At 55.8% G+C, this 27,928-nt stretch overlaps 1 protein-coding gene across 5 annotated transcripts in view; it reads left to right on the plus strand.

The window, feature by feature from the left end:
• Positions 1-27,645, plus strand: part of LOC144937169 (sodium/calcium exchanger 3-like) — a 66,604-nt gene extending 38,959 nt beyond the window's left edge. The window contains exons 4-11 of one of the 5 annotated variants that reach the window (XM_078864479.1): positions 9,694-9,800; positions 11,945-11,968; positions 13,400-13,515; positions 14,619-14,684; positions 15,227-15,326; positions 22,376-22,654; positions 24,483-24,615; positions 25,981-27,645. In XM_078864479.1, the coding sequence (XP_078720605.1) occupies positions 9,694-9,800; positions 11,945-11,968; positions 13,400-13,515; positions 14,619-14,684; positions 15,227-15,326; positions 22,376-22,654; positions 24,483-24,615; positions 25,981-26,224 (1,069 nt within the window). In that variant the 3' untranslated portion in view covers positions 26,225-27,645. The remainder of the gene's footprint in view (positions 1-9,693; positions 9,801-11,944; positions 11,969-13,399; positions 13,516-14,618; positions 14,685-15,226; positions 15,327-22,375; positions 22,655-24,482; positions 24,616-25,980) is intronic. The other 4 variants (XM_078864480.1, XM_078864482.1, XM_078864481.1 and 1 more) reach the window with 4 other exon arrangements.
• The last annotated feature ends 283 nt before the right edge of the window (positions 27,646-27,928 follow it).

Below are 27,928 nucleotides of genomic sequence, written 5' to 3' on the forward strand. Positions count from 1 at the left end.
ACAAAGTGGCCACATGAAAGGCCTCTTGCAGCCCCACCGGGAGCTTTGAGGCTCGGGAGGATGGGGGGTGGAGGGGGCTGCGGGTGGGAGGGGTTGACAGGAGAGGCGCGGGATTCGGTGTGGCTGGGATAACCACCGCCATAAACGCGCCCCATTATTAATTCAGCAGCTCGCGGAGTCCGTGCTGCTGCTGCTGCTACGACCGCCATTCTCCTCCCCCCCCCTCCGGTAAATGCCGTCCTCGGGCCGTCTTGCGTACGAGCTTTCTCTTCTCCAATCTATTTTGACCTTGACTTCATTACAGGTCGTCCCCCGTGTGAGTTTGTGTGAGTGCGAGAGAGGGAGGGAGAGGGAGATTAGACGTGTGTTCTCAACGAGTTCCCCCACCACCCCCCTACCTGGACAGATTAACGCCACGGAATGATTTGACTAATTTACCGCTGGTATCGCCCAGGGAAGTTATTTTCAAATTAGCGAAAACGTTGTCGGAAAATGTCAGCGAGGTGGCTGATGCTTGTTAGAGAATTGTAGATGTCTGTGACATTGGCTTGGGCTGGGAATTTCCCAATGGTGCGGCTGAGTTGAAGATTATAATGTTTTGTCTCTGTCAAGGTTAATGACAACCACGTGCGTTCAACAAAAAGGTGTGGCCATCTCCGTCTTCTATCTCTGCTCTGAAGAAGGGCCATGACCCGAAATGTCAGCCTGTTATATCGTTGTCTGTTTCGAGGCAGCGATAATAACTAGTGGTGAGTTGTATTTGTTTGTTCTGTACCCAAGTCTCCCTTGAAACATACTTTTAGACCTCGTGCAATATCTATTTACAGATTATGTACAATCACAGCAGGCACATTTATTTTGTAGAGAGAGGCAATCAGAGGCAGAGGAGGAGAAGGGGGGGGCGATCTTGAGTCTGGATCTGCACAGGGGCAAGGAATCGACAGCACGGAGGACTGTGTGAAGGAATTCTATACGATGGGGGCAGCAGAGGAGATTTTGGGACGTCCCACTGAGGAGAAGGTTAACCTCAATAGAGGACCTTGGTTCCTAGAGCAGAGTACGTTGGAGTAGAGATGAGAGAGAGGCAGGAGAGTGTGGAGGGGAGTAGAGTGAGATGAGAGGTAGGAGAGATAGGAGAGTGCGTGGAGGGGAGTAGAGTGAGATGGGAGAGGTAGGAGAGTGCGTGGAGGGGAGTAGAGCGAGATGAGAGGCAGGAGTGCGTGGAGGGGAGTAGAGTGAGATGGGAGGGGAGAGGTAGGAGAGTGTTAGGAGGGGAATAGAGTGAGTTGAGAGGGTAGGAGAGTACGTGGAGGGGAGTAGAGTGAGATGGGAGAGGTAGGAGAGTGCGTGGAGGGGAGTAGAGTGAGATGGGAGGGGAGGGGTAGGAGAGTGCGTGGAGGGGAGTAGAGTGAGATGAGAGGTAGGAGAGTGCGTGGAGGGGAGTAAAGTGAGATGAGAGGGGAGAGGTAGGAGAGTGCGTGGAGGGGAGTAGAGTGAGATGGGAGGGGAGAGGTAGGAGAGTGCGTGGAGGGGAGTAGAGTGAGATGAGAGGGGAGAGGTAGGAGAGTGCGTGGAGGGGAGTAGAGTGAGATGGGAGGGGAGAGGTAGGAGAGTGCGTGGAGGGGAGTAGAGTGAGATGGGAGGGGAGAGGTAGGAGAGTGGGTGGAGGGGAGTGGAGTGAGATGGGAGGGGAGAGGTAGGAGAGTGGGTGGAGGGGAGTGGAGTGAGATGGGAGGGGAGAGGTAGGAGAGTGCGTGGAGGGGAGTGGAGTGAGATGAGAGGGGAGAGGTGGGAGAGTGCGTGGAGGGGAGTGGAGTGAGATGGGAGGGGAGAGGTAGGAGAGTGCGTGGAGGGGAGTGGAGTGAGATGGGAGGGGAGAGGTAGGAGAGTGGGTGGAGGGGAGTGGAGTGAGATGGGAGGGGAGAGGTAGGAGAGTGGGTGGAGGGGAGTGGAGTGAGATGAGAGGGGAGAGGTAGGAGAGTGCGTGGAGGGGAGTGGAGTGAGATGGGAGGGGAGAGGTAGGAGAGTGCGTGGAGGGGAGTAGAGTGAGATGGGAGGGGAGAGGTAGGAGAGTGCGTGGAGGGGAGTAGAGTGAGATGGGAGGGGAGAGGTAGGAGAGTGCGTGGAGGGGAGTAGAGTGAGATGAGAGGGGAGAGGTAGACAGGAGAGTCTTTGGAGGATCTTGAAGACGGTCATCGTGATTTGGAGAAGTCCGGCAGCCGCATTTTGGATCATGTGGAGTTTGGCGATGGGGAATTTGGAGAAGCCCCATTAATTAATCAGAATCAGAATATATGTATTCGTACTGGAGGAATCCGATAAGCTACAAATATTTTTCACAGATGTCCAGTAGAGCGAGTAAGAACTTTACAACAACAAACAGTAAAAAAAATACACGATAGTAGTGCAAAATACAAGAAAGGTAAACAAATCACAGAAACACATAAAAATAAAGCGATACCATCTCCATCCTACCAGGAAAAGCCCACTGTGGTATCACCTTACTTTACAGTCGCAACGTGGCCACAGTTGATAGCTTAGCAAAGTGACTTATCATTTGGATATTTATAGCAACAAAATAATCCCAATGCATGTTTCTAAATGTGGAGGGAAAACGCGGAGAAGCCGGATAAAAATCCACGCGACCACAGGGAGAACATGCACACTCCAAATATACAGGCGTCATGGTCGGGATCGAACCTCCTGCATACCAGGCGCCGTGGCGCTCTCCTTGAATAAATAAAGCCTAAAAGTTATAATTGCATAATCAATTACCAAGCTGTCGGAAAGGCAGTAAAACAACAGCAAAAACAGTCCCAGACCACACGAAGACAACACACGGCCCCGCAATAAAATTGTGCTTTTAGAATGGAACTCTTTGAGTCACGGATTCAGGATCCACGTCCGTTTGCCTGCACGGCACGGGGCACGGCACATCCTCCATCATCAGGTGGTGAGACCAGGGAGGGCTTTAATGTCGCCCTCTATGTTGTCTCGGTTGCTGGTTGACTCGAGGAGGAGGCACCTGACGAGTAACCAGAGCCATAGTGAGAGGGATACTGGACGCGGTGTGCCGGGCGTGGATTTATTTTTCGAGTCACTGACCCGGACAGACCCGGCTGAAATTAATTCCTGGGCCGAACGCGTAAAGCACGCACGATATTTACCGCACGTGCTTGTGTCTCAATTGACTTCCTCCCTCTTGCAAATGTATTCCATTGATTCATTGACTGAACGAATGATAGATGGGTTGGCCGACTGATGGACTGATTGGATAAAACAAACTGCAGCTCCCCCTGCCGTCAATAGAGTGGTCTGGAACCTGGTGCCATTTTAATAAAGTCGTGTGTTCTCCGTCGTAAAAATAATTGACACCCATTTGTTTACCAGGGAGTCAATGGGTAAACAAACGGAGTGGCTGAATATACAGCCACCTATTCAGGAGGGTCCTGCCACATTGTAATGTTGAACCAGTGATCGTATTGAACCAGTGTCGGTATTGTTGAACCAGTGATTGTATTGAGCGTTTGCCTTCACGTGGGAGGGAACCGGACACCCAGGAGAAACCCCGGCACGCCATCGTGCGAGTGTAACTATGAAACACTCAAACTCCCAAACTCAACCCACTTGCTGCACTGCCATCTCCCAGCCGCGGGCTTGTTCGGGAGTCCCGTCATTCTCGACGTGACCCACCAACCCCTCGCCAGCACAGCGCAAGGCGTGCGTCACCGCGTCGCCCGGCTCTGCCAATCTGGTCATCGCCCGGTGCCTGTGGGCAACGTGGGGTGGAGGGGTGGGGCAATGGGGGAAGGATTTGAGGATGCGGGCAGTTCTAGCGGGTGGTGCATTTTCCCCATTGATGTTGAAGGGGTGCGGGCGGGGGGGGTAGACAGAGGAGCGATAGTGGGGGAGAGAGCCAGGCGCGTGGCCAGCTTAGATCGCTGGTCGCCGCCCCCCACCACCACCCTGCCCCCCCCCCCCTGCCGCCTTACCCTCTAACGTCGCGTCCCTTGGGGCAGTGCGGTGCGACACGCTCCAATTACAGCAACAAATGAATTTGTAAAGATGCCCTGAAATGCACACGGCCGCGATCCCGGGAGCTGCTGAATGATTAGTGAAAGCTGTAATTAATATCGCCGGGCCTCATGCACAATTCACCAATCTCCGACGTAGGCGGGGGAAGTGGGGAGGGGGGGGGGGCACGGGGAGGGGGGGTCGGTGACCCCTCGAGCGGAACGTCCACGGCGGCAGCGCGGGCGGTGAGCAGTGCGGTGTGAGCGGCCGCTGGCAAAACAAACAAACACACACGCAGCACCCAGGCGCGCAGGGGCGCGCATTCAGCGGGCGCCGCAGTGACTCGAAGTGTCCCCGCGATCTGTGTTGTGACCGTTAGGAAGAGAGGGGGGGCTAGAGGGGATGATGGTGATGCTGATGATGGTGATGATGCTGATGGTGATGCTGGTGATGGTGACCGTTAGGAAGAGGGGGGGGGCTAGAGCGGATGATGGTGATGATGGTGATTATGGTGATGATGATGGTGATGATGGTGATGCTGGTGATGGTGACCGTTAGGAAGAGAGGGGGGGGGGCTAGAGGTGGTGATGGTGATGATGATGGTGATGATGCTGATGGTGATGATGGTGATGATGCTGATGGTGATGATGGTGATGCTGGTGATGGTGACCGTTAGGAAGAGGGGGGGGGGCTAGAGCGGATGATGCTGATGATGGTGATGATGGTGATGCTGGTGATGGTGACCGTTAGGAAGAGGGGGGGGCTAGAGGTGATGATGGTGATGATGGTGATGATGGTGATGATGGTGATGGTGATGCTGGTGATGGTGACCGTTAGGAAGAGAGGGGGGGGGGGCTAGAGGTGATGATGGTGATGATGATGATGCTGGTGATGATGGTGACCGTTAGGAAGAGAGGGGGGGGGAGTGGGGTTAGAGGTGGTGATGGTGATGCTGGTGATGATGGTGATGCTGGTGATGGTGACCGTTAGGAAGAGAGGGGGGGGGGGGGGCTAGAGGGGATGATGGTGATGATGATGATGGTGGTCGTAGTCGAGACGGGAGTTGGCATGACCCCCAGGGGTCAGCCGAGGAGGAGACGGACCTCACGCCACGCGGCGGTGCTTGATGAGGACTCCAAGAGTGGTCCCTGGAGGAGGTGTGAATTAAAAAAAAAACAATCACATTGATTCTGCTGCTCCTTTATGGCAAGAACGACTGCACGGAGCCTCACACGTGTGTGACAGTGGAAGACCTCGCGCCAGGTGGTGCTGCTTGATGTCATTATATCTCGGAGTTTGGGGGGGGGGGGGGGGTCAACTTTGAAACGGCGAACAGATCTAGCTAGAGGGAAGGAAGCAAGGGTTAGTTGTTGTAGCGACATCAACAGCATTGGCCGTGACGAGGTCTGGACCCACGTGAGCATCTCGCGCTTTCTGATGCGCTTCTGCGGCCGTCTGGAACACTCTTCCGATATTATGAAGCCACCTCTGCTTTGCATTTTTAAACCGTCTAGATTGAAAACTCGTTTTTTATTGCTTTGTGTTTAGTTTGTTGTCCTTCCCTCGCGCCTCCGGTGAGCGTAGTTGGCTACGTACGGCGCGAAAGAAGTTCAACATTCACGTAGATGCACACAAGGAGGTAGCAGTGGCTCAGTGAGACACGAACAGACACCACGACAACATCGCTGTGCTGCTGACCCCACGTGGAGATGGAACCCATTGCTCCCTCCCTCCTTCTCCACACAAATGGGGTCCACACCTCCTTGGACACTGAGATCTTTGATTCCGTGCTTTTCTCCGTTAACGAGTGTGGCTTGCACCTCCGAGCAAAAGAAAAAAACGCCACCGCAGATGAATAAATGATGGCGCGGGTTTGTGTTGCCGGAAAGAGTCCGCTCCTAGACGCTGAGAGTAACCACACGTGGTGTCGCGAGCGCATGGGGGCAGAGGGGACGAAGAGGGCATGGTGGGGGGCACAGAGCGGGGCACAGGGGCATGGCGAGGGGGGGGGGCATTTTTAGCCAATTTAGTGAGTGGGGCACAGGGCAGGGTGACATCTCCCCTCAAGCTCCCATCTCTCCACTTGATCTCCGTCTCCCATCCACCTCCACTCCATCTCTAGTCCACCTCCACTCCATCTCCCATCCACCTCCACTCCATCTCTAGTCCACCTCCACTCCATCTCCCGTCCACCTCCACTCCATCTCCAGTCCACCTCCACTCCATCTCCCGTCCACCTCCACTCCATCTCCCGTCCACCTCCACTCCATCTCCAGTCCACCTCCGCTCCATCTCCAGTCCACCTCCACTCCATCTCCCATCCACCTCCACTCCATCTCCCGTCCACCTCCACTCCATCTCCCATCCACCTCCGCTCCATCTCCCGTCCACCTCCGCTCCATCTCCCATCCACCTCCGCTCCATCTCCCGTCCACCTCCGCTCCATCTCCCGTCCACCTCCACTCCATCTCCCGTCCACCTCCGCTTCATCTCCCGTCCACCTCCGCTCCATCTCCAGTCCACCTCCACTCCATCTCCAGTCCACCTCCACTCCATCTCCCGTCCACCTCCACTCCATCTCCCGTCCACCTCCACTCCATCTCCAGTCCACCTCTGCTCCATCTCCAGTCCACCTCCACTCCATCTCCCATCCACCTCCACTCCATCTCCCGTCCACCTCCACTCCATCTCCCGTCCACCTCCGCTCCATCTCCCGTCCACCTCCGCTCCATCTCCCGTCCACCTCCACTCCATCTCCCGTCCACCTCCGCTTGATCTCCCGTCCACCTCCACTCCATCTCCAGTCCACCTCCACTCCATCTCCCGTCCACCTCCACTCCATCTCCCGTCCACCTCCACTCCATCTCCAGTCCACCTCCGCTCCATCTCCAGTCCACCTCCACTCCATCTCCCGTCCACCTCCACTCCATCTCCAGTCCACCTCTGCTCCATCTCCAGTCCACCTCCACTCCATCTCCCATCCACCTCCACTCCATCTCCCGTCCACCTCCACTCCATCTCCCGTCCACCTCCGCTCCATCTCCCGTCCACCTCCGCTCCATCTCCCGTCCACCTCCACTCCATCTCCCGTCCACCTCCGCTTGATCTCCCGTCCACCTCCGCTCCATCTCCAGTCCACCTCCACTCCATCTCCAGTCCACCTCCACTCCATCTCCAGTCCACCTCCACTCCATCTCCCGTCCACCTCCACTCCATCTCCCGTCCACCTCCACTCCATCTCCCGTCCACCTCTGCTCCATCTCCCATCCACCTCCGCTCCATCTTCTCTGCTTGCGGCACTGCAAGTGATTTAGGGGGGTGATGCTAGGAAGCTTGGTGGCAATGGGATTGAGTTTAGCCTGATAATAACAATCAAAGTAACCCTAAACCCATCTCTAAATGTTAACCCTGCAACTAAGATTAACCCCAAACCCTTAAACTGATCCTATCTTAACCCTCGTCTGAGTGCAAGTCCTGAATAAGAACGTCCACGTATATATGTTTTGTAAAGCCTTTGGTCAATCCACTGCTTGATGAACGCTTCCCGATGCCCTGTCGGTCGTGGGGGTTGCTTGACCATACGTCACCGCACTGTCAGTGCGGGCTGATGAAGGCCGGGCACAGAGTTGCGAGAGCGCACAGCTCCAGTACGGCGATGGATTTCTCTGCACTGCGATCCGCATCCCACAAGGCAACCCCGGCGGTCCGGTGACAACCAGCAGTGTCCCATACAAGCACCAGCCATCCTCAACTGTGCCTAGCTTCTGAGATCGGGCAGATTGTGGCTTAATTCTGGGCGCTTCGTTTCACGGGCGCGAGGAGGTCGGACCGCCCGGAACTCGCGGCCCGGGTGCGTGGCTACCGGATGAGAGCCGATCGGCTCCGTTTGGCGTTGCGTTTTAATTCGACCGCTCTCCCGTCAACGTGACACTAAAAACAATTCCCAAGCGGTCGAACCCCCATGCAAGTGCTAACCAGGCCCGACAATTTCCTGCTTAGCCTTGCCGAGATCTGATATCGGGGGGCACGTTCATGGCGGCTTGGTCGTAGGGATCGGCTTCCTCGAGCTCACGACACAGACAGACAACCGACAGAACAACGAGTCCACGACTGCGCGGGTCATCCCGCGCGCATCTCATTAAGGGGTCGGCGCCCGCGGTTGATGCAATTAACCCAATTGGAGCGGCGGCGCGGTGAGGGCAGGCGGCCGCTCCGCTGATTGAGTCCTCGCGCTCGTTAAAGGCGCTGACTGATTGGGGCTACAGATGCTGCATCTTACCCCGGGAATGCTCGTTAGGGAGAAGCACTTTGCACGATGAGCGATTAGCGCTTTGGGCACGGAGCGCGCGCACGCGAGACGGGGGGGGGGGTGTAGGGGGTGGGGGGGTGTAGGGGGGGTGTAGGGGGTGGGGGGGTGTAGGGGGGGTGTAGGGGGTGGGGGGGCAGCCCTTCACACGTGCGGCTGTGGTCGGGCACAGCAGAAAGCTCTCACCTCCCCCCCCCCACCAATTTTGCGAGCGAAAATGAACATTTGACAAACGGCTGAACGCTGGCTTAGAAAACCCAGGATCTCAGTTTGTTCCAGTCCAGCACTCTGACCTCTGTGCCACCTTTTACCTCTGACCTTTGTGTGAAAATTAACATTTGACGAACGTTCGATGTAATTTTTCAGCGCTCAGTCGATACCGGTCACATTTTGTCCGCGTTTCGCTACGGCAGGAAACCGGAGAACCCAGAGGAAACCCGTGCAGAACAGGGGGAGAGCGTACCAAGGCCATATAGAATAGACACCCGAGTTGCGAATTGAACCCAGGTCTATTTCGCCGTGAGACACGCGCGTTGCGTTGCATCAGGCTTAAACTAAACAATTTTTTATTTTAACAGGTAAGGCCCCCACCGAGCTGTGTAGCTCTTTGTCAGAAGCGACCTGGCCACAAATGATAGCTCAGCCAAATGGCTTCTCACGTGGAAATGTGTAGCAGCAAAATACTCTAAACGCGTGACGTCGATTCTAAATGTGGAGGGGAAACCCGCAGGACTGGAGAAAACCGCGCGAGCACGGGGAGAGAGACACGCAAACTCCAAACATGCATCAGAGTCGGGATCGAACCCACGACCTCCTGTATCAGAGGCGAGGTAGTTAACATCTCGCTACCGTGGCGCCTGCTAGCAGGGCGTGCGCTGCGTTCGAGTTGGCGTGCGGATGGGGCACCGTCTTGGTTTGCGTGCCGCTGCAGCATCACCAGCTACTGCTGCTGCTACTGCTGCTAGTGCTGCTGCTGTTGCTGCTGCTACTGCTGCTAGTGATGCTGTTGCTGCTGCTGCTACTGCTGCTAGTGATGCTGCTGTTGCTGCTGCTGCTAGTGATGATGCTGTTGCTGCTGCTACTGCTGCTAGTGATGCTGCTGTTGCTGCTGCTACTGCTGCTAGTGATGATGCTGCTGCTACTGCTGCTGCTGCTGTTGCTGCTACTGCTGCTAGTGATGATGCTACTGCTGCTGTTGCTGCTAGTGATGCTGGTGATACTGTTGCTATTGTTGCTGCTGCTACTATTGCTGCTGCTACTGCTGCTGCTGCTACTACTGCTGCTGCTACTGGTGCTGTTGCTGCTACTGCTGCTGCTGCATGTGACTGTGGAGCCGCCCAACGAACGCGGCGCCCGTCTCCCCGTGCGGGCAGGAAGACGATCCAGATCCGGATTGTGGACGACGAGGAGTACGAGAAGAACAAGAGCTTCTTCCTCGAGCTGGGGGAGCCGCGCATGGGGGACGTGAGCGACAAGAAGGGTGAGCCATGGGCCCGTGACCCGGCGCACACGCACGCGCCGACACGCACGCGCCGGTACACACGCACCGGTACGCACACGTACCGATACCCTTTCTGGCAATAAAACAGGTCCCATGTTATAGCTGCTCAACCAAGGCTATAAATGCCTTGATAGTGGCATTGTCTTTGTGCCGTTCGCTTTTTGACGTTCTCTGGTCTAACACCGTTTGAGACGAGGCTCTTTCGAAAGCTGTCTCTGGCGTGGACCAATCGGTCTTCAAAGACAATGCGCGTGTATTATCAGAGCATGTGTTTTGTTTGCATGTTCTCCACAAGCACGTGTGGTTAATGCAAAAGGTTTCTGTTCAGTGTTTTAACATCCTACCACCACCTGTTTTATTGCCAGACAGGGTAAAACCTATTCTTAAATGTTGATAAAGACAAAGACACACACACGCACACCACTACGCACGCACCAGTACACACACACCGGTACGCAAACGCACCAGTACACACACACCGGTACGCACCAATACACACACACCGGTACGCACCAGTACACACACACCGGTACGCACCAATACACACACACCGGTACGCACCAGTACACACACACCGGTACGCACACGCACCGGGACACACACACTGGTACACACACACACCACTACGCACGCACCGGTACGCACACATACTGGTACACGCACACACCAGTGCGTACGCACTGACGCACGCACTGTGACGCACGCACCGGTACACGCACAATCTGCACGATCCGCGGTCACAAATCAACTGCTTGATGGCCACCGCATTCGATGGGGGGGGGGGGGGGGGGGGTGGCCCGGTGACGACGCGGCGGTGTCGCGGCACCCCGAGGGCCGGGGGAGCGGTGATCGATGCATCGCGATGGACCGGCCGCACCGCCTCCAAAGAGAACCCATTTATTGTTCCCCATCTCTGGGCTTCTTTCTGGAAATAATAAACCAGCCGGGGCACAGAGCAAACGGATCAATGGACGCGAAGCGTCCGAGATGAATGGCGGACGTGCGGTCCGTCAGTCCGTCAATGAGATCGCTGCCCCCCGCGAAGAAACGCTTCAAATTAAGGTTTTGTTCAAAGTACTTTTGGTAATTTATCTCGCTCTCACCTGCGGTCCCTTTCCTGTTTGTGCGGCTCACTCTCGAGCACGTACGCGTACGTGTGCGTGATGGTGCGTGCGTGTGTGATGGTGTGTGTGCGTGTGTGTGCGTGTGCGTGATGGTGTGTGTGTGTGTGTGCGCGTGATGGTGTGTGTGTGTGCGTGATGGTGTGTGAGTGTGTGTGTATATGTTGTTGTGTATATGTGTGATGGTGTGAGTGTGTGTGTGCGTGATGGTGTGTGAGTGTGTATGTGTGATGGTGTGTGCGTGTGTGTGTGTGAGTGTGTGTGCGTGTGCTTGATGGTGTGTGCGTGATGGTGCGTGCGTGATGGTGCGTGCGTATGTGTGTGTGATGGTGTGTGTATGTGCGTGATGGTGTATGTGTGCGTGATGGTGTGTATGTGTGCGTGATGGTGAGTGTGGGGAACCGTAGTGCGGTAGTGTAGCAGTTACCGCGCTGCGCTACGAACCTGGCAACCCGAGTTCGATTCCCGCTCACGGCCGACACCAGTGACGATTCACTGAATCGATCATGGGCCTCCTCTAGGTCGACTCAGCCTCAAATGAGTCCCTGGTGCGATGTAAATATTGAGCCAAAGACGGCTGGGTGTGGAGCTGAGCACACCATCCCATCGTGTGCCCTGGCAGCCTTCATAGGTGCTGCTCGCTAACAGCACTTGCGCCAACAGTTTAGTTTCTGATTCTTCCCCCGCACCTCCGGTTAGCACGGTTGGTTAAATACGACACGAAGGAAGTTCAACATTACATAGAGTACATACACGAGTCTGTTAAGGATCTAGGGGGGGGGGGATCTTTGTCTTGCGTGTATTGTTGACGTGAGTGTCCCCATGTGTGACTGCGTGTCTGCGTGTGATCAACTGCTGCTCTCACGTTGTCTCTCTTGTTTAATCGACGTCTGCTGATTTCCCGTCGTTCTCTCTCTAACCGTGACTGACGCTCCTCACTCTCCCGTCTCCTCTCCCGTCTCCTCACTCCTCCTCGCTCCTCCTCCTCACTCTTCCCTGCAGCTGCTCTCCTGTGGTGTGAGCACGGTGAGTTCCTCGCGTCCTCTCCGCGTCCCCCGCGCGTCCCGTTGCGCAGGTGTTTCCGTCGGGTCGCCGTGATCCCCGCGTGACGTTCTCGCGACTACGACGCCACAACCAATTCCCGTGACCGCATCGCCCGGAACTCGCCGGAATGCTTGCGCCCGATCTCATCAGATATCCGCGCAAGCTAAGCAGGGGTTTCAGCCTGGATAGTGCTTGCGTTGGGCTAGCCCCGTGCGAAACAGGTGTTGTAAGCTGCGGGGCTACGCGGTGCACGATGCAGAAAAATATTGTCCACTTCCTGTGTTTATATCCACTCACCCGCATGGTGTGGGGATGCCCTCTTCCAGCAGTGGAGTGACATAGGGCCCGATCCATTCACGCATGTACCTGTACCATAATATTAACACTCATGGGAAATTCCACATTTGTCTCCGTAGAATGACCACTGCTGGCTACCCACAAAGTGGTATAAATTGTATCTACCACGGTAGAGATGATAGGCTGAGCTATCAAACTATTTACATTTAGCGCTGGGATTTTATGGCCAAGTTTTGGGATACGTTTGTCCATGCCAAATCCTTAACAGTAATCTAACTTGTACCAAAATTCATTCTGATTGGATCATCTTGGCAGAATTATCATGAAATCCTCAACAATTACAGACAGACAGGGCTACTGCGTGGACACTTTCAACCTTAGTTGGGCAGTATAAAGAAAAAATAAAATTACACCACCAACAGCACCAGATTTCCCACAAAGATAGCAAACCCGTTCACTTCATCCAAAGTCCAAAGCACGTCTTCCTTGCAGAGGTCGCAACCGGGTACCCGATACCCGTACCCTACCCGATACACGGCTACCCGGCCGGGTACGGGTACCCGTTTGCGACCCTGGTGCGGCCGGGTACGGGTACGGGTAGGCCGTGAGTCACTGGTGAGTCACCGTTTGTCACTCATTTCCCAACGTCTTGTCTCTTCTCACAATTCAAGTTCCTAGAATCAACCCACCCACGCCTGCAACATTGCTTCATCCCAGAGGTCGCAATCGGGTACCCGATACCCGTACCCTACCTGTATCCGGCCGGGTACGGGTAGCCGGGTATCGGGTAGGGTACGGGTACCCATTTGCGACCCTGGTGCGGCCGGGTACGGGTAAGGAATCAAAACCCGTTTGCGACCTCTGCTTCCTTGTGAGATGTAGACTTTGGGTAAGCCTTAATGATTTATAACATAACTAGATTTTCAGCCCTTTGTCAATCAACTGCTGGTTGAAGGCCTCCGCACGCCGTGTTGGATGTTGGGGTTACTCAACCATACTTCACCGGACTGGTCAGTACGGGTTGGCTGCGAGCGTAACGGTAACCGCACGCCTCTATCGATCCCCCGTCCGTCGCCGCCCCTCGTTGTTTGACGAGCGCGTTGCCGTGCCCCGCAGCAGATGGCCTCTCGACTGAGGAGTCGGAGGCCCGGAGGGTGGCGGCGCTCGGGAAGCCCGGCCTGGGAGAGCACCGCAGGCTGGAGATCATCATCGAGGAGTCTTATGAGTTCAAGGTGACGAGGCCGCCCCTGCTGACTCCTGCCGACCCACCCACTCACTCGCTAGCCCGCCCGCCTGCCCACTCGCCCGCTCACTCGCCGCAGCATCCAGTCACTCATCTGCCCGCTCACTTTTGCCCAGCCGGACACCTGCCCGCCCGCCCGCCCGCCCGCCTGCCCACCTAGTCCCCCGCCCGCCAAGTCACCTGTAGGCCCACTCACTTGCCCGTGTGCCTGCTCACCCTCCCGACCGCTTACCCGCACGCACACCTGCCTCACACCTGCCCGCACACCTGCCCACACACCTGCCCGCACACCTGCCCGCACACCCATGCATCAGGCCACCCACCTGCCCACTTGCCCACCGACCCAATCACCCCCCTGCCTGCTCATCCACCTGGCTGACCACGCAGGACGCTGGGCAGCCGCCTGGTCTCAAGCTGCCAAACGTGCCGGTTAGGCCGCCACAGTCCCAGGTTCAGAAAATCTGGCCCGGTTCTCCCCTCCCCCCTGCTCTCCGCCCCCCCCCCCCACCCCCCGCCGGCATTTGAATGTTTTGTAAAAATCTGGATTTTGTGGCCGGTTTAAATGTTTCTGGCCTCATCCTCGACTCATGACGTGAGAAAGGGCGGAACTACCTGCACGGTCAGCAGGGCCTGCGAGTAGTGAGGACCACGTGAGACCGGGCGAAGAGGCCGCTCACGGCGTGGGTGAGGCCGGTGATCGAGTGGGTTGTGGGGGGAGGCTGCCAGCTCACCATTTACCCTGGTTAAGCCTCCCAGAAATGTGTAAACCATAGCCTGGCCAGCAATCATCAGCGGTGCAGGGGATTCCGTGGCCTACTAGCTACTGATGGCCCAAGCATCCAGGCCCCAACCTCTCCAGCCTCCGTTGCCCTGTGTCGTCATAACCCAGTGCGGACAGCCGGAGCTTCTATGGCCGTGAAATGAAGGTGAGGTTTTGGCCGCTGGAGTGGAGGGTTCTGTGATGTCAATCACTTACTTTCATTTGTAAAGCGACAGTAGATTGGCAATTAAGCAAACAAATGATGTAATGAAAATGTAAAAGTGAACCATGGAACGTGTCGTGGATTGTAAGTCGTTTTGTTGTATCGGCAGAGCGATAGGGTGCATGCTTATGTTGAAAACGGAAGCGTGGTTCCGACTCGCTGCTACATTCCCGCGGTAAGATCCCTGACACCGTTTGCTGGGCAGCACGGGGGCAGCACGGGGGGCAGCACGGGGGGCGGTGCGCGGTGCGCTGAGTCGGTGCACACACCGGCACACACCGGCACCGTGTGAAGGTTCCGCCAGCCGGCAGCCCGGCGAGAGGTTTGCCAGGGTGCAACACCGTGACACGGGACAAGGGACAGAGAGATGCTGGAAAGTAGACGTGGGACAGATTTGTGAGAAGGAGATGGGACAAATGCATGAACACAAAGATGGGACGGAGACACGGAGCAGTGAAATGGGACGGGAAAAGGACAAACGCATGGACACGCATTGGACAGAGACATGAACATAGATGTGAAACATAGATGTGGGACAGAGACACAGAACAGAGACAAAGACCTACAGTTCATGTTGAACAGACACACAGGATGGTGAAGCAGGCTGCCACCACTGAGGCCTGGCACCCCATGGTTAGGCTGAAGCCCGCCTGCCCCTGCTGCCCCCCCCCCCCCCGTATGCTACCCCCCTACCCCCTTCTCTCTCCTCATGCTTAGAGCACGGTGGACCGGCTAATCAAGAAGACGAACCTGGCGCTGGTGGTGGGGACGCACTCGTGGCGAGAGCAGTTCGTGGAGGCCGTCACCGTGGGCTCTGGTGAGGGACCGGCACAGCACGGCTCAGCAAACACAATGAATAACACGCGTTGATCAACACGCGGTGAACAACACGCGTTGATCAACACGCGGTGATCAACACGCGTTGATCAACACGCGGTGATCAACACGCGGTGAACAACACGCGGTGATCAACGCGCGTTGATCAACGCGCGTTGATCAACACGCGTTGATCAACACGCGGTGAACAACACGCGGTGAACAACGCGCGTTGATCAACGCGCGTTGATCAACGCGCGTTGATCAACGCGCGTTGATCAACGCGCGTTGATCAACACGCGGTGAACAACACGCGGTGAACAACACGCGGTGAACAACACGCGTTGATCAACACGCGTTGATCAACACGCGGTGATCAACACGCGTTGATCAACACGCGGTGATCAACACGCGTTGATAAACACGCGGTGAACAACACGCGGTGAACAACACGCGGTGAACAACACGCGGTGAACAACACGCGGTGAACAACACGCGTTGAACAACACGCGTTGAACAACACGCGGTGAACAACACGCGTTGATCAACACGCGGTGATCAACACGCGTTGATCAACACGCGGTGATCAACACGCGTTGATAAACACGCGGTGAACAACACGCGGTGAACAACACGCGGTGAACAACACGCGTTGAACAACACGCGTTGAACAACACGCGGTGAACAACACGCGTTGATCAACACGCGGTGATCAACACGCGTTGATAAACACGCGGTGAACAACACGCGGTGAACAACACGCGGTGAACAACACGCGTTGAACAACACGCGGTGAACAACACGCGGTGAACAACACGCGTTGAACAACACGCGTTGAACAACACGCGTTGAACAACACGCGTTGAACAACACGCGTTGAACAACACGCGTTGAACAACACGCGTTGAACAACACGCGTTGAACAACACGCGGTGAACAACACGCGTTGAACAACACGCGTTGAACAACACGCGTTGAACAACACGCGTTGAACAACACGCGGTGAACAACACGCGTTGAACAACACGCGTTGATCAACACGCGTTGAACAACACGCGTTGAACAACACGCGTTGAACAACACGCGTTGATCAACACGCGTTGAACAACACGCGTTGAACAACACGCATTGAACAACACGCGGTGAACAACACGCGTTGAACAACACGCGGTGAACAACACGCGTTGAACAACACGCGTTGAACAACACGCGGTGAACAACACGCGTTGAACAACACGCGTTGAACAACACGCATTGAACAACACGCGGTGAACAACACGCGTTGAACAACACGCGTTGAACAACACGCGGTGAACAACACGCGTTGAACAACACGCGTTGATCAACACGCGTTGAACAACACGCGTTGAACAACACGCGTTGATCAACACGCGTTGAACAACACGCGTTGAACAACACGCATTGAACAACACGCGGTGAACAACACGCGTTGAACAACACGCGTTGAACAACACGCGGTGATCAACACGCGTTGAACAACACGCGGTGATCAACACGCGGTGATCAACACGCGGTGATCAACACGCGTTGATAAACACGCGGTGAACAACACGCGGTGAACAACACGCGGTGAACAACACGCGTTGAACAACACGCGTTGAACAACACGCGGTGAACAACACGCGTTGATCAACACGCGGTGATCAACACGCGTTGATAAACACGCGGTGAACAACACGCGGTGAACAACACGCGGTGAACAACACGCGTTGAACAACACGCGGTGAACAACACGCGGTGAACAACACGCGTTGAACAACACGCGTTGAACAACACGCGTTGAACAACACGCGTTGAACAACACGCGTTGAACAACACGCGTTGAACAACACGCGTTGAACAACACGCGGTGAACAACACGCGTTGAACAACACGCGTTGAACAACACGCGGTGATCAACACGCGGTGATCAACACGCGGTGATCAACACGCGGTGATCAACACGCATTGAACAACACGCGTTGAACAACACGCGGTGAACAACACGCGGTGAACAACACGCGGTGAACAACACGCGGTGAACAACACGCGTTGAACAACACGCGGTGAACAACACGCGGTGATCAACACGCGTTGAACAACACGCGGTGAACAACACGCGGTGATCAACACGCGTTGAACAACACGCGGTGAACAACACGCGGTGAACAACACGCGTTGAACAACACGCGGTGAACAACACGCGGTGATCAACACGCGTTGAACAACACGCGGTGATCAACACGCGTTGAACAACACGCGGTGAACAACACGCGGTGAACAACACGCGTTGAACAACACGCGGTGATCAACACGCGTTGATCAACACGCGTTGAACAACACGCGGTGAACAACACGCGGTGAACAACACGCGTTGAACAACACGCGGTGATCAACACGCGTTGAACAACACGCGGTGATCAACACGCGTTGAACAACACGCGGTGATCAACACGCGTTGAACAACACGCGGTGATCAACACGCGTTGATCAACACGCGGTGATCAACACGCGGTGAACAACACGCGTTGAACAACACGCGGTGATCAACACGCGTTGAACAACACGCGGTGATCAACATGCGGTGAACAACACGCGTTGAACAACACGCGGTGATCAACACGCGGTGAACAACACGCGGTGAACAACACGCGTTGAACAACACGCGGTGATCAACACGCGTTGAACAACACGCGGTGATCAACACGCGTTGAACAACACGCGGTGATCAACACGCGTTGATCAACACGCGGTGATCAACACGCGTTGAACAACACGCGGTGAACAACACGCGTTGATCAACACGCGGTGAACAACACGCGTTGATCAACACGCGGTGATCAACACGCGGTGAACAACACGCGGTGATCAACACGCGTTGAACAACACGCGGTGATCAACACGCGGTGAACAACACGCGGTGATCAACGCGTGTTGTTCACCGCGTGTTGTTCACCGCGTGTTGATCAACACGCGGTGATCAACACGCGGTGATCAACACGCGGTGATCAACACGCGTTGAACAACACGCGGTGAACAACACGCGTTGATCAACACGCGGTGAACAACACGCGTTGAACAACACGCGGTGATCAACACGCGGTGAACAACACGCGGTGATCAACACGCGTTGAACAACACGCGGTGATCAACACGCGTTGATCAACACGCGGTGATCAACACGCGTTGAACAACACGCGGTGAACAACACGCGTTGATCAACACGCGGTGAACAACACGCGTTGATCAACACGCGGTGAACAACACGCGGTGATCAACACGCGTTGAACAACACGCGTTGAACAACACGCGGTGATCAACACGCGTTGAACAACACGCGTTGATCAACACGCGTTGATCAACACGCGTTGATCAACACGCGGTGAACAACACGCGTTGATCAACACGCGTTGAACAACACGCGTTGAACAACACGCGGTGATCAACACGCGGTGAACAACACGCGGTGAACAACACGCGTTGATCAACACGCGTTGAACAACACGCGTTGAACAACACGCGGTGATCAACACGCGTTGAACAACACGCGTTGATCAACACGCGTTGATCAACACGCGTTGATCAACACGCGTTGATCAACACGCGTTGATCAACACGCGGTGAACAACACGCGGTGAACAACACGCGTTGATCAACACGCGGTGATCAACACGCGTTGAACAACACGCGTTGATCAACACGCGTTGATCAACACGCGTTGATCAACACGCGTTGATCAACACGCGGTGAACAACACGCGGTGAACAACACGCGTTGATCAACACGCGGTGAACAACACGCGGTGAACAACACGCGTTGATCAACACGCGGTGATCAACACGCGTTGATCAACACGCGGTGAACAACACGCGGTGAACAACACGCGTTGAACAACACGCGGTGATCAACACGCGTTGATCAACACGCGGTGAACAACACGCGGTGAACAACACGCGTTGATCAACACGCGTTGATCAACACGCGTTGAACAACACGCGGTGAACAACACGCGGTGAACAACACGCGGTGAACAACACGCGGTGATCAACACGCGTTGAACAACACGCGTTGAACAACACGCGTTGAACAACACGCGTTGAACAACACGCGGTGAACAACACGCGGTGAACAACACGCGGTGAACAACACGCGGTGATCAACACGCGTTGAACAACACGCGGTGATCAACACGCGTTGAACAACACGCGTTGAACAACACGCGTTGAACAACACGCGGTGAACAACACGCGGTGATCAACACGCGTTGAACAACACGCGTTGAACAACACGCGTTGAACAACACGCGTTGAACAACACGCGTTGAACAACACGCGGTGAACAACACGCGGTGATCAACACGCGTTGAACAACACGCGTTGAACAACACGCGTTGAACAACACGCGTTGAACAACACGCGGTGAACATCACGCGGTGATCAACACGCGTTGAACAACACGCGTTGAACAACACGCGTTGAACAACACGCGGTGAACATCACGCGGTGATCAACACGCGTTGATCAACACGCGTTGAACAACACGCGTTGATCAACACGCGTTGATCAACACGCGTTGATCAACACGCGGTGAACAACACGCGGTGATCAACACGCGTTGATCAACACGCGGTGAACAACACGCGTTGATCAACACGCGGTGAACAACACGCGGTGATCAACACGCGTTGATCAACACGCGGTGAACAACACGCGGTGAACAACACGCGTTGAACAACACGCGTTGATCAACACGCGTTGATCAACACGCGTTGATCAACACGCGGTGAACAACACGCGGTGATCAACACGCGTTGATCAACACGCGTTGATCAACACGCGTTGAACAACACGCGGTGATCAACACGCGTTGATCAACACGCGGTGAACAACACGCGGTGATCAACACGCGTTGATCAACACGCGGTGAACAACACGCGGTGATCAACACGCGTTGATCAACACGCGGTGAACAACACGCGGTGAACAACACGCGGTGATCAACACGCGTTGATCAACACGCGGTGAACAACACGCGGTGAACAACACGCGTTGATCAACACGCGTTGAACAACACGCGTTGATCAACACGCGGTGATCAACACGCGGTGATCAACACGCGGTGAACAACACGCGGTGATCAACACGCGTTGAACAACACGCGGTGATCAACACGCGTTGATCAACACGCGTTGATCAACACGCGTTGAACAACACGCGGTGATCAACACGCGTTGAACAACACGCGGTGATCAACACGCGTTGAACAACACGCGGTGATCAACACGCGTTGAACAACACGCGGTGATCAACACGCGTTGAACAACACGCGTTGAACAACACGCGTTGAACAACACGCGGTGATCAACACGCGTTGAACAACACGCGTTGAACAACACGCGTTGAACAACACGCGTTGAACAACACGCGGTGATCAACACGCGTTGATCAACACGCACACAACGAGGACGCGATTCGCCCCAGGAACGTGACACAGGCGTCGTTTTCGCGAGCGAGCACGGCAACTGGGTGCTACGCGAATTCCTTTAACGGCAACGTGAATGAGAACGACGACTTATAAGAGTGTAAAGGAAGTTGAACTATCGAAGGGAACCAGGACAGAACGAGGACGTCGTCTGACGGTGTCGGTCACGGCACGGAGTCGCGTGTGGCTACGCTGCGGTGTTGTAAGCACAGTCTGACGACGTGCTTATGAGTTTTAAATGACAAAACATTGTGTCACTGAGAACGAGAACGGCCTGTAACTCACGTTACGCTTCGCTGCGAACTGAACCGCAGCTACATTTGTCGTTGCAAAAAAAAAAACAACCCCACAACGAATGAACGATCGCGAAGTTGAAATCGCGCTGCGTAACAATGAAGAAGCGGCGGATGATCGCGCCACGCTCGCGACGCAAACGTTGCACTGGGACACGGCGCATGCCCTCGCTCGACGCGAAGGGCACGACACGAACATGCCACGGACACGGCGCGTGCCCTCGCTCGACGCTAACCTGACGGGCGCCCCGACGTCCGACGCGAGGGCACGACACGGACATGCCACGGACACACGCGCGCGCGACGATGCTACGCGACGCAAACGCGCGACTCGTGACGCGACGGCGCGGCTAACGAGAGCGGGGGAGCCGCTCGACGCGCTCTAATTGGCCCGTCCGTAACGAGCCGCGGACGCTCGGCCTGCACGACCCGCACGGGGCCCTGTCCGCACAGACTCGGGGTCGATCGCTCGATTCGCGGAATGAAATTAACGGAACGGCGTGAGCAGCGGCGGCGGCGGCGGCGGAGTTCGCGAGCGCCGCCGTCACCGCGAGCGGTTGCGACGTGAGGGCCCGTCGCCATGGCGACAAGGGAGCCTGCATTAATCTCTAAGTGGCAGCGCAGTTTTGGGACGGCGGGAGTGGGGGGGGGGGGAATATTGGGGTCACGCTTTGTGGACGCCGCGGAAATTAAATGGCACAAAACTCACCGCGCTCACCCAGGGGCCAAAGATCTGTCATTGAAAACTGTTTGCCGCCTGGGGAAGAGAGAAAATATTAGATTTTCGGAGCCGACCGCCCAATGGGGGGGGGGGGGGGGGGGAGGCCTGTGATTATCGTGGTTGCTTCGCCGCATGCCTTTTTCACGACTCTACAATCACCCGCACGCCCTGAGCCTCTGGTCCTCCTCCCGCGCCACGGAAACTCGCACCGCCACAGCCTCTGAGCTCGTCCACCCTCATCCCACGTTCCCTCACCCTCTGCCCTTTTACTGCATGACCCCTCACCCACGGCCTTCACCTCACATCTCCTAACCCCACCACCTCGTGCTTTCTCCACCCCATAACCCATAACCCCTGCTCCCATGCCCTATCACTCCACGGCACTCTCGCCGCAGTGCCTCTAACCACCACAACACCCCACACCCACCTCTAACCGACCCCGTGACCCCTTCACGTCTCCTAACATCGCGACCTGACCCCCAACCCCACGGACCTTTCACCCTGCACCTCTGCACCCTCCCACCCCCCGTCCGCCCTCCCCCGGCCTTGCCACAGGCGACGACGATGACGAAGATGGCGGCGGCGGCGAGGAGCGCATGCCGTCGTGCTGCGACTACATCATGCACTTCCTCACGGTCTTCTGGAAGGTGCTGTTCGCGTGCGTGCCGCCCACCGAGTACTGGAACGGCTGGGCCTGCTTCGTCGTCTCCATCTCCGTCATCGGCATCCTCACCGCCGTCATCGGCGACCTCGCCTCGCACTTCGGCTGCACCGTGGGGCTCAAGGACTCGGTGAACGCCGTCGTGTTCGTGGCGCTCGGCACCTCCGTGCCCGGTGAGAGCGGGCGGTGAGGCGCGGGTGAGGCGCGGGTGACTTGCACCATCGCTTGCACCTTGTTTGCATTCAACTCGTAAGTCAGTGCGGTTGAGGTGCAGTTGAGGTGCAGGTGAGGTGCAGGTGAACTGGTGGTGTTACAGGGATGGTGGGCGAGGTGCAGGTGAGGGGGATGAGGTGCAGGTGAGATGGGTAAGTACAGGTAACACAGATGCGTCCGTCAGACAGGTGAGTGTGTGACAGGTGAGTGTGTGTCACAGGGGAGATGGGTGAGCCAGCCAACCTGCCATCCAACCTGCCATCCAACCTGCCATCCAACCTGCCAGCCAACCTGCCAGCCAGCCGTCGCGAGTTTCGCCTCGCGAGACGCCTCGCGAGACGGAGCTCTCAACGGCCCCGCTAGAGACGCCGTTTGCTCTTCTTCTCCACAGCCGGCGGCGACGGCTGCGAGAGCCAGGGAGCGACGCGAGACAAATCGTCGACGGGTGATTGAGCGAAGCATCAAAACAGCCTGAACGCGCAACGCGCAAACGAAATGAGTCCGCAGCTGCTACGTCTCAACGAGAGTGAAATATACACAGCCGGTTTCTTTTGTTCGATTAATCAGGCCCGGCTCTTTAATATTCAGCGCACGCCCACTGCAGCGCCACCGCCGCTCGAGTGCCGGCATGGGCCCCGGCAGGACAAGGCAGGCCGAGGGCCTCCTCCGAGTGGTAATTGCCTCCCCGTGCCACCCGCGCGGGGAGGCATCGCGCCACTGCACGGGTAATTGTCGCCACGGTCAGGAGAGATCACGGCACGCTTCCAAATAATTACATTCAACAAATTCGTCTTTGCGTCCGCCCGCTTAATCCGTCTCTGGGGGAGCGGGGGGGGCGAGTGAGAGGTCGCGGGTCAAATATTGGATGTAGGCCACGGCTCCGGATTCCTCCTTGCTGTGCTCCGCGATCCCACGAAGCGGTGGATGGTTAAGGTGCAGCACCAAAATAACCGCCCGCTCGCGCTGCCGCCGGCAGAGATGCCTGGCTCGACGGAGCTCTCGACGGCCCCGCTAGAGACGGTGTTTGCTCTTCTCCTCCATGCTTGCCAGACATCGTAGAAGACGTGCAAGTACCCACACCCTACCCCACCACTCCGAGACCCGCCGATCGACCGACCGCGGTTGTATACCCACTTACACGGCGAGGGGGGATTTAATAAAGTTGCCCCATTGTTTAAACTGCCGCGCTGCAAGATCAAATCGAACCGGTGACCTCTGGATTGCAAGTCCGGCGTGCTGACCGTTACCCCCCCATCAACATCCCCACAATGCTATGAAATGACTCTGTAAATCGGTAGCGCAAAGAACAGACGGCTGTTATCTTCTTACGAACCCAGGCCGCGTGCCCCGGTCTTTAAAACGTGAGTATGCAAGTACGTTCATCAGATCGAGAGTAATAATACCCTTTGTATGTATGTATGTTGAACTTGTTTCACACCGTATGTCGCCAATCGTACTAATCGGAGGTGTGGGTGGAAGGACAACAAACTGAACACAAAAAGCAGTTCTAAAGAAATGGGTTTTCAATTTAGATGATTTCAAAGTGCATAGCTCCAGTGGCTTCCTTTAGAGTCGTTACACACGACTGTGATAGAGGGAGGTCCCCTTATTCGGTACGATGAGGCTGGTTGGCATCTGGTGCGCCACAATCGAGGCCTCTCTCACGTGTCGTGCTTCTTGTGACAGACGTCCGCGTGCGTGCGTGTTTGTTGCGTGCGTGCATTCCTCCCACTCATGTTCCGCCGCTGTCTCCTGTCCGACATCGCCGGCTCTCGTTCCCGCCGACAGACACGTTCGCCAGCAAGGTGGCGGCCGTGCAGGACCAGTACGCGGACGCTTCCATCGGCAACGTGACCGGCAGCAACGCGGTGAACGTGTTCCTGGGCATCGGCATTGCGTGGTCCATCGCCGCTATCTACTGGTGAGCGGGCGGAACTCTCGCACACACGGGCTGGGCCGCTAGGGACGGGGAGTTCCTGCCTTCGCTCCTTTTCCACTGGCTCATCCATGCCACGCTGGGTCAAGGCCCTCACAGTGCATTTGATTTTTTCCACTGGCTATTTGCCGAGCTGAGCCAGAACCAAACCGTGCCTTTTTAAGGCGCCACGGTGGTGAGATGTTATCTCATACTTTTAGGTTTTTTCGGTAAAGTCACGTAGGTAAAAATAATTTTAAAAAAGAAAATAATAATAAATGAAAAAATATATATATATTTTTTACCTACGTGACTTTACCGAAAAACCTAAAAGTATGAATCCTTGCAGTCATGAAAGCTTCAAATCTAGATGTTATCTCCCTCGCCTGGTATACAGGAGTGCATGGGTTCGATCCCGACCCTGACGCCGGCTGTATATTTGGTGTTTGCATGTCCTCTCTCTCCGTGGTCACGTGCATTTTTGTCCGGGTCCTCCGGTTTTTCCTTCCACATTTAGACTCAATGTGCGTTTAGAGTATTTGGCTGATATAAATTTCCACGTGATGAGCCACTTCGTTGAACTATCATTTTTGAGCAAGTCGCTTCTAAGAAAGAGCTGTATAGCTCAGTGGGCCTTACCTGGTAAAATAAAAAAAATAGATTTGTTTAATATACAGTACTCCTTTTCCACTGGCTCATCCATGCCACACCAGGTCGAGGACTTCACTCACAGTGCATGTGGTTTTTCCACTGGCTATTTGCCGAGCTGAGCTGGAACCGAGCCGTGCTACGCTGGCTTCACAAGACGTCTGAATCTGTACCTTTGTTCCAGATCGATGCTTGTCATTTTCGTTGTGCATCGACACACCAACGAGGGCCTCTTGTCTATCCGTGGCGTACTTGTAGAGCTGGGCTTACCCTGGAACTAAAGATGACACCACGCAGGGGTCATCGAGGACACTGCACGCCCTGAGGCCTATCGCTTTGTGTAAGATATCACCCGTGTTCTCAAGCCACACGGCAAAAAATAACTGAAATATTTTGTATGTACCTATTTTTAACTTCTTTCGCAGCACCGTACATATCCAAGCGTGCTAATCAGAGATGCGGATTAGCACGGTTGCCTAATTTTGACTTAAAATAAACAAACTTATATCTTGATTGCATTCAACTTCATCAAGCATAATACAGTTTTTCGCTTATTGCCCGCCGCTTCATGGCCACAGGGGGTAGATGGAGGGGGGGGGGGGTAGGACCCTAAATTGCGAATCGGAAACCAGCGAGTGGGAACGACCTCCGCCCGTGAGCGACATAAATGCGGCGTTGCCGTGCCGCGTCTCTCTCTCTCTATATATCCACGCGGCCGCGCAGGTGGACAAAGGACGAGCCGTTCCGCGTGCAGGCCGGCACGCTGGCCTTCTCCGTCACCCTCTTCACCATCTTCGCCTTCGTCTCGGTCGCCGTGCTCATGCTGCGCCGTCGCCCGTCCATCGGCGGGGAGCTGGGCGGCCCGCGCCGCCAGAAGCTGCTCACGTGCGCGCTCTTCGTGCTCCTCTGGCTCATCTACATCGTCTTCTCGGGCCTCGAGGCCTACTGCCACATCCCCGGCTTCTAGACGCGCCGGCGCTCGGGGGTGGTCTGTCGCTCGGCGCGCGGCGGTGCGGTGGTGGGGTAGGGGGTGTTGTGGGCGTTGCGGCGGTGGGGCTGCTGCCACCGCCATCGTCAACGTCGCTGCCACCGTCGTGGTTGTTTCGTCCGGGTGGAAACTCTGAGGCCTTGCGTTGCTGAGGACTTCTGAGAGCGCAATAAGGAAGTGTTAAAGTTCGAGTGCGGTGAGCTAGAATGGCTCGTGTCACGCTGCTGCTGCTGCTGCCCCGCACACGCCACAGATGCGGGTCTCAGGTGGAGCTCACCACGCTGGCGGTGGTGATGGCGGTGGTGAGATTATACATTTGAGTGGTGTCTCACTGACATGGCACCCGTGGCTGTGGCTCGTGGATTGCGGCCGATGGACGATAATTATCGGCCGACTTGGAGGTCGGGCGGCTCTTAGCGGGCCAAGTCCCCGCGGATTTCTTGGCGAGAGATTCTGCGATGCTCGGCGAGTGTTAGCGTCACAGCTGACGGACCTCGTGCGCTCAGCGTGGTTTATTCTCGCAGCTGATCCACAACTCATTTGAAGTCGAGTTTGCCGTGCCTGGGTGCCAGTGCACAGATCTCCCAGGGTGGTGTGTGCTGCCATCGAGGCACTCTGCTCATTAAGGACGTTGTTTCTAACCCCCGCGATGTTCCAGCCTTCACCGACTGCACTCCCGCAAAGCCCGATGTGTGAAGGATGCATGGACGCACACGTGGCTTTGTTAGCCCGGTGGCTTCAGGGCGCTGCTATGCCACTTGCAGCCATCGAACTGTCCGCGCCTCCTCCTCTGCCACCAACTGTCCGACTTTGCCACCCACTGCCCCACTCAGTCACCCAATACCACCTGTACTACCACCCACTGCCCCACGCCACTACCCATCGTCCCACCCTATCACCCTCTGCTATAGCCTACCACCGATTGCTGCTAGACCCGGTCATCCCGTCACTCTTCGCTGCCAAGTTTGTTCTCAGCCTGGTGCTTTACGTTGGCAGCATGGGCCATCAGTTCTTTAACCAAAAACAAATGAAAGAAAAAAAAGATCTATGCTCGATGTCTGCGACTGCACTTAATGAAAAACAAATGGTATCCCTCGTGCGGAGCCGCCTGCCACCACGGTCCGCTGTGTTGTGTTGTTTCGCAGTGATTTGTGAGCGTGAAAACCCTTTTTCGGTTGCCTTGGCGCGCGCCATTGGCGAGACGCTTCCATCCCTGCGTCGCTCGTAAAATCTCCTCGTCTCTAGCGATGTCGGCGTTTAATTGGATCGCGCTTCGACGATGCGTTGGCCTCTTCCTCGTGGCGTTGCTTTCAAAGCGATTTCCCGCTCACGTGAGCATTGAGGCTGCGTGCTCATCTCCTGTTTACAGGCTTGCAGCGGCAGTGGTGGAAATTCCACAAATTTTAACCATGGGGGGGAGTGGTGGGGGCCTGCGGTACAAGTCTATCCATGGGGCAAGCACTGGTGACTTCCCGACAGTGGTACTAATTTGTATCCACCCCAGAGGGATGATGGGTTTAGTCAACCCCTCCCCAAACAGGATTTGAACTAGCAACCTTCCGATTGCAAGCCGCGCTGCTGGGTCTGCCGTTGAGTCACCTGGACGGATAATCAATCTCATTTATACCCTCGGATGTAGATAGGTTGAGCCATATGTAGCGTCGTACCCGTAGGTAGGTATGT

Source organism: Lampetra fluviatilis, chromosome 18, assembly GCF_964198595.1.
Source record: "Lampetra fluviatilis chromosome 18, kcLamFluv1.1, whole genome shotgun sequence".
Taxonomy (NCBI): Eukaryota; Metazoa; Chordata; class Hyperoartia; order Petromyzontiformes; family Petromyzontidae; genus Lampetra; species Lampetra fluviatilis.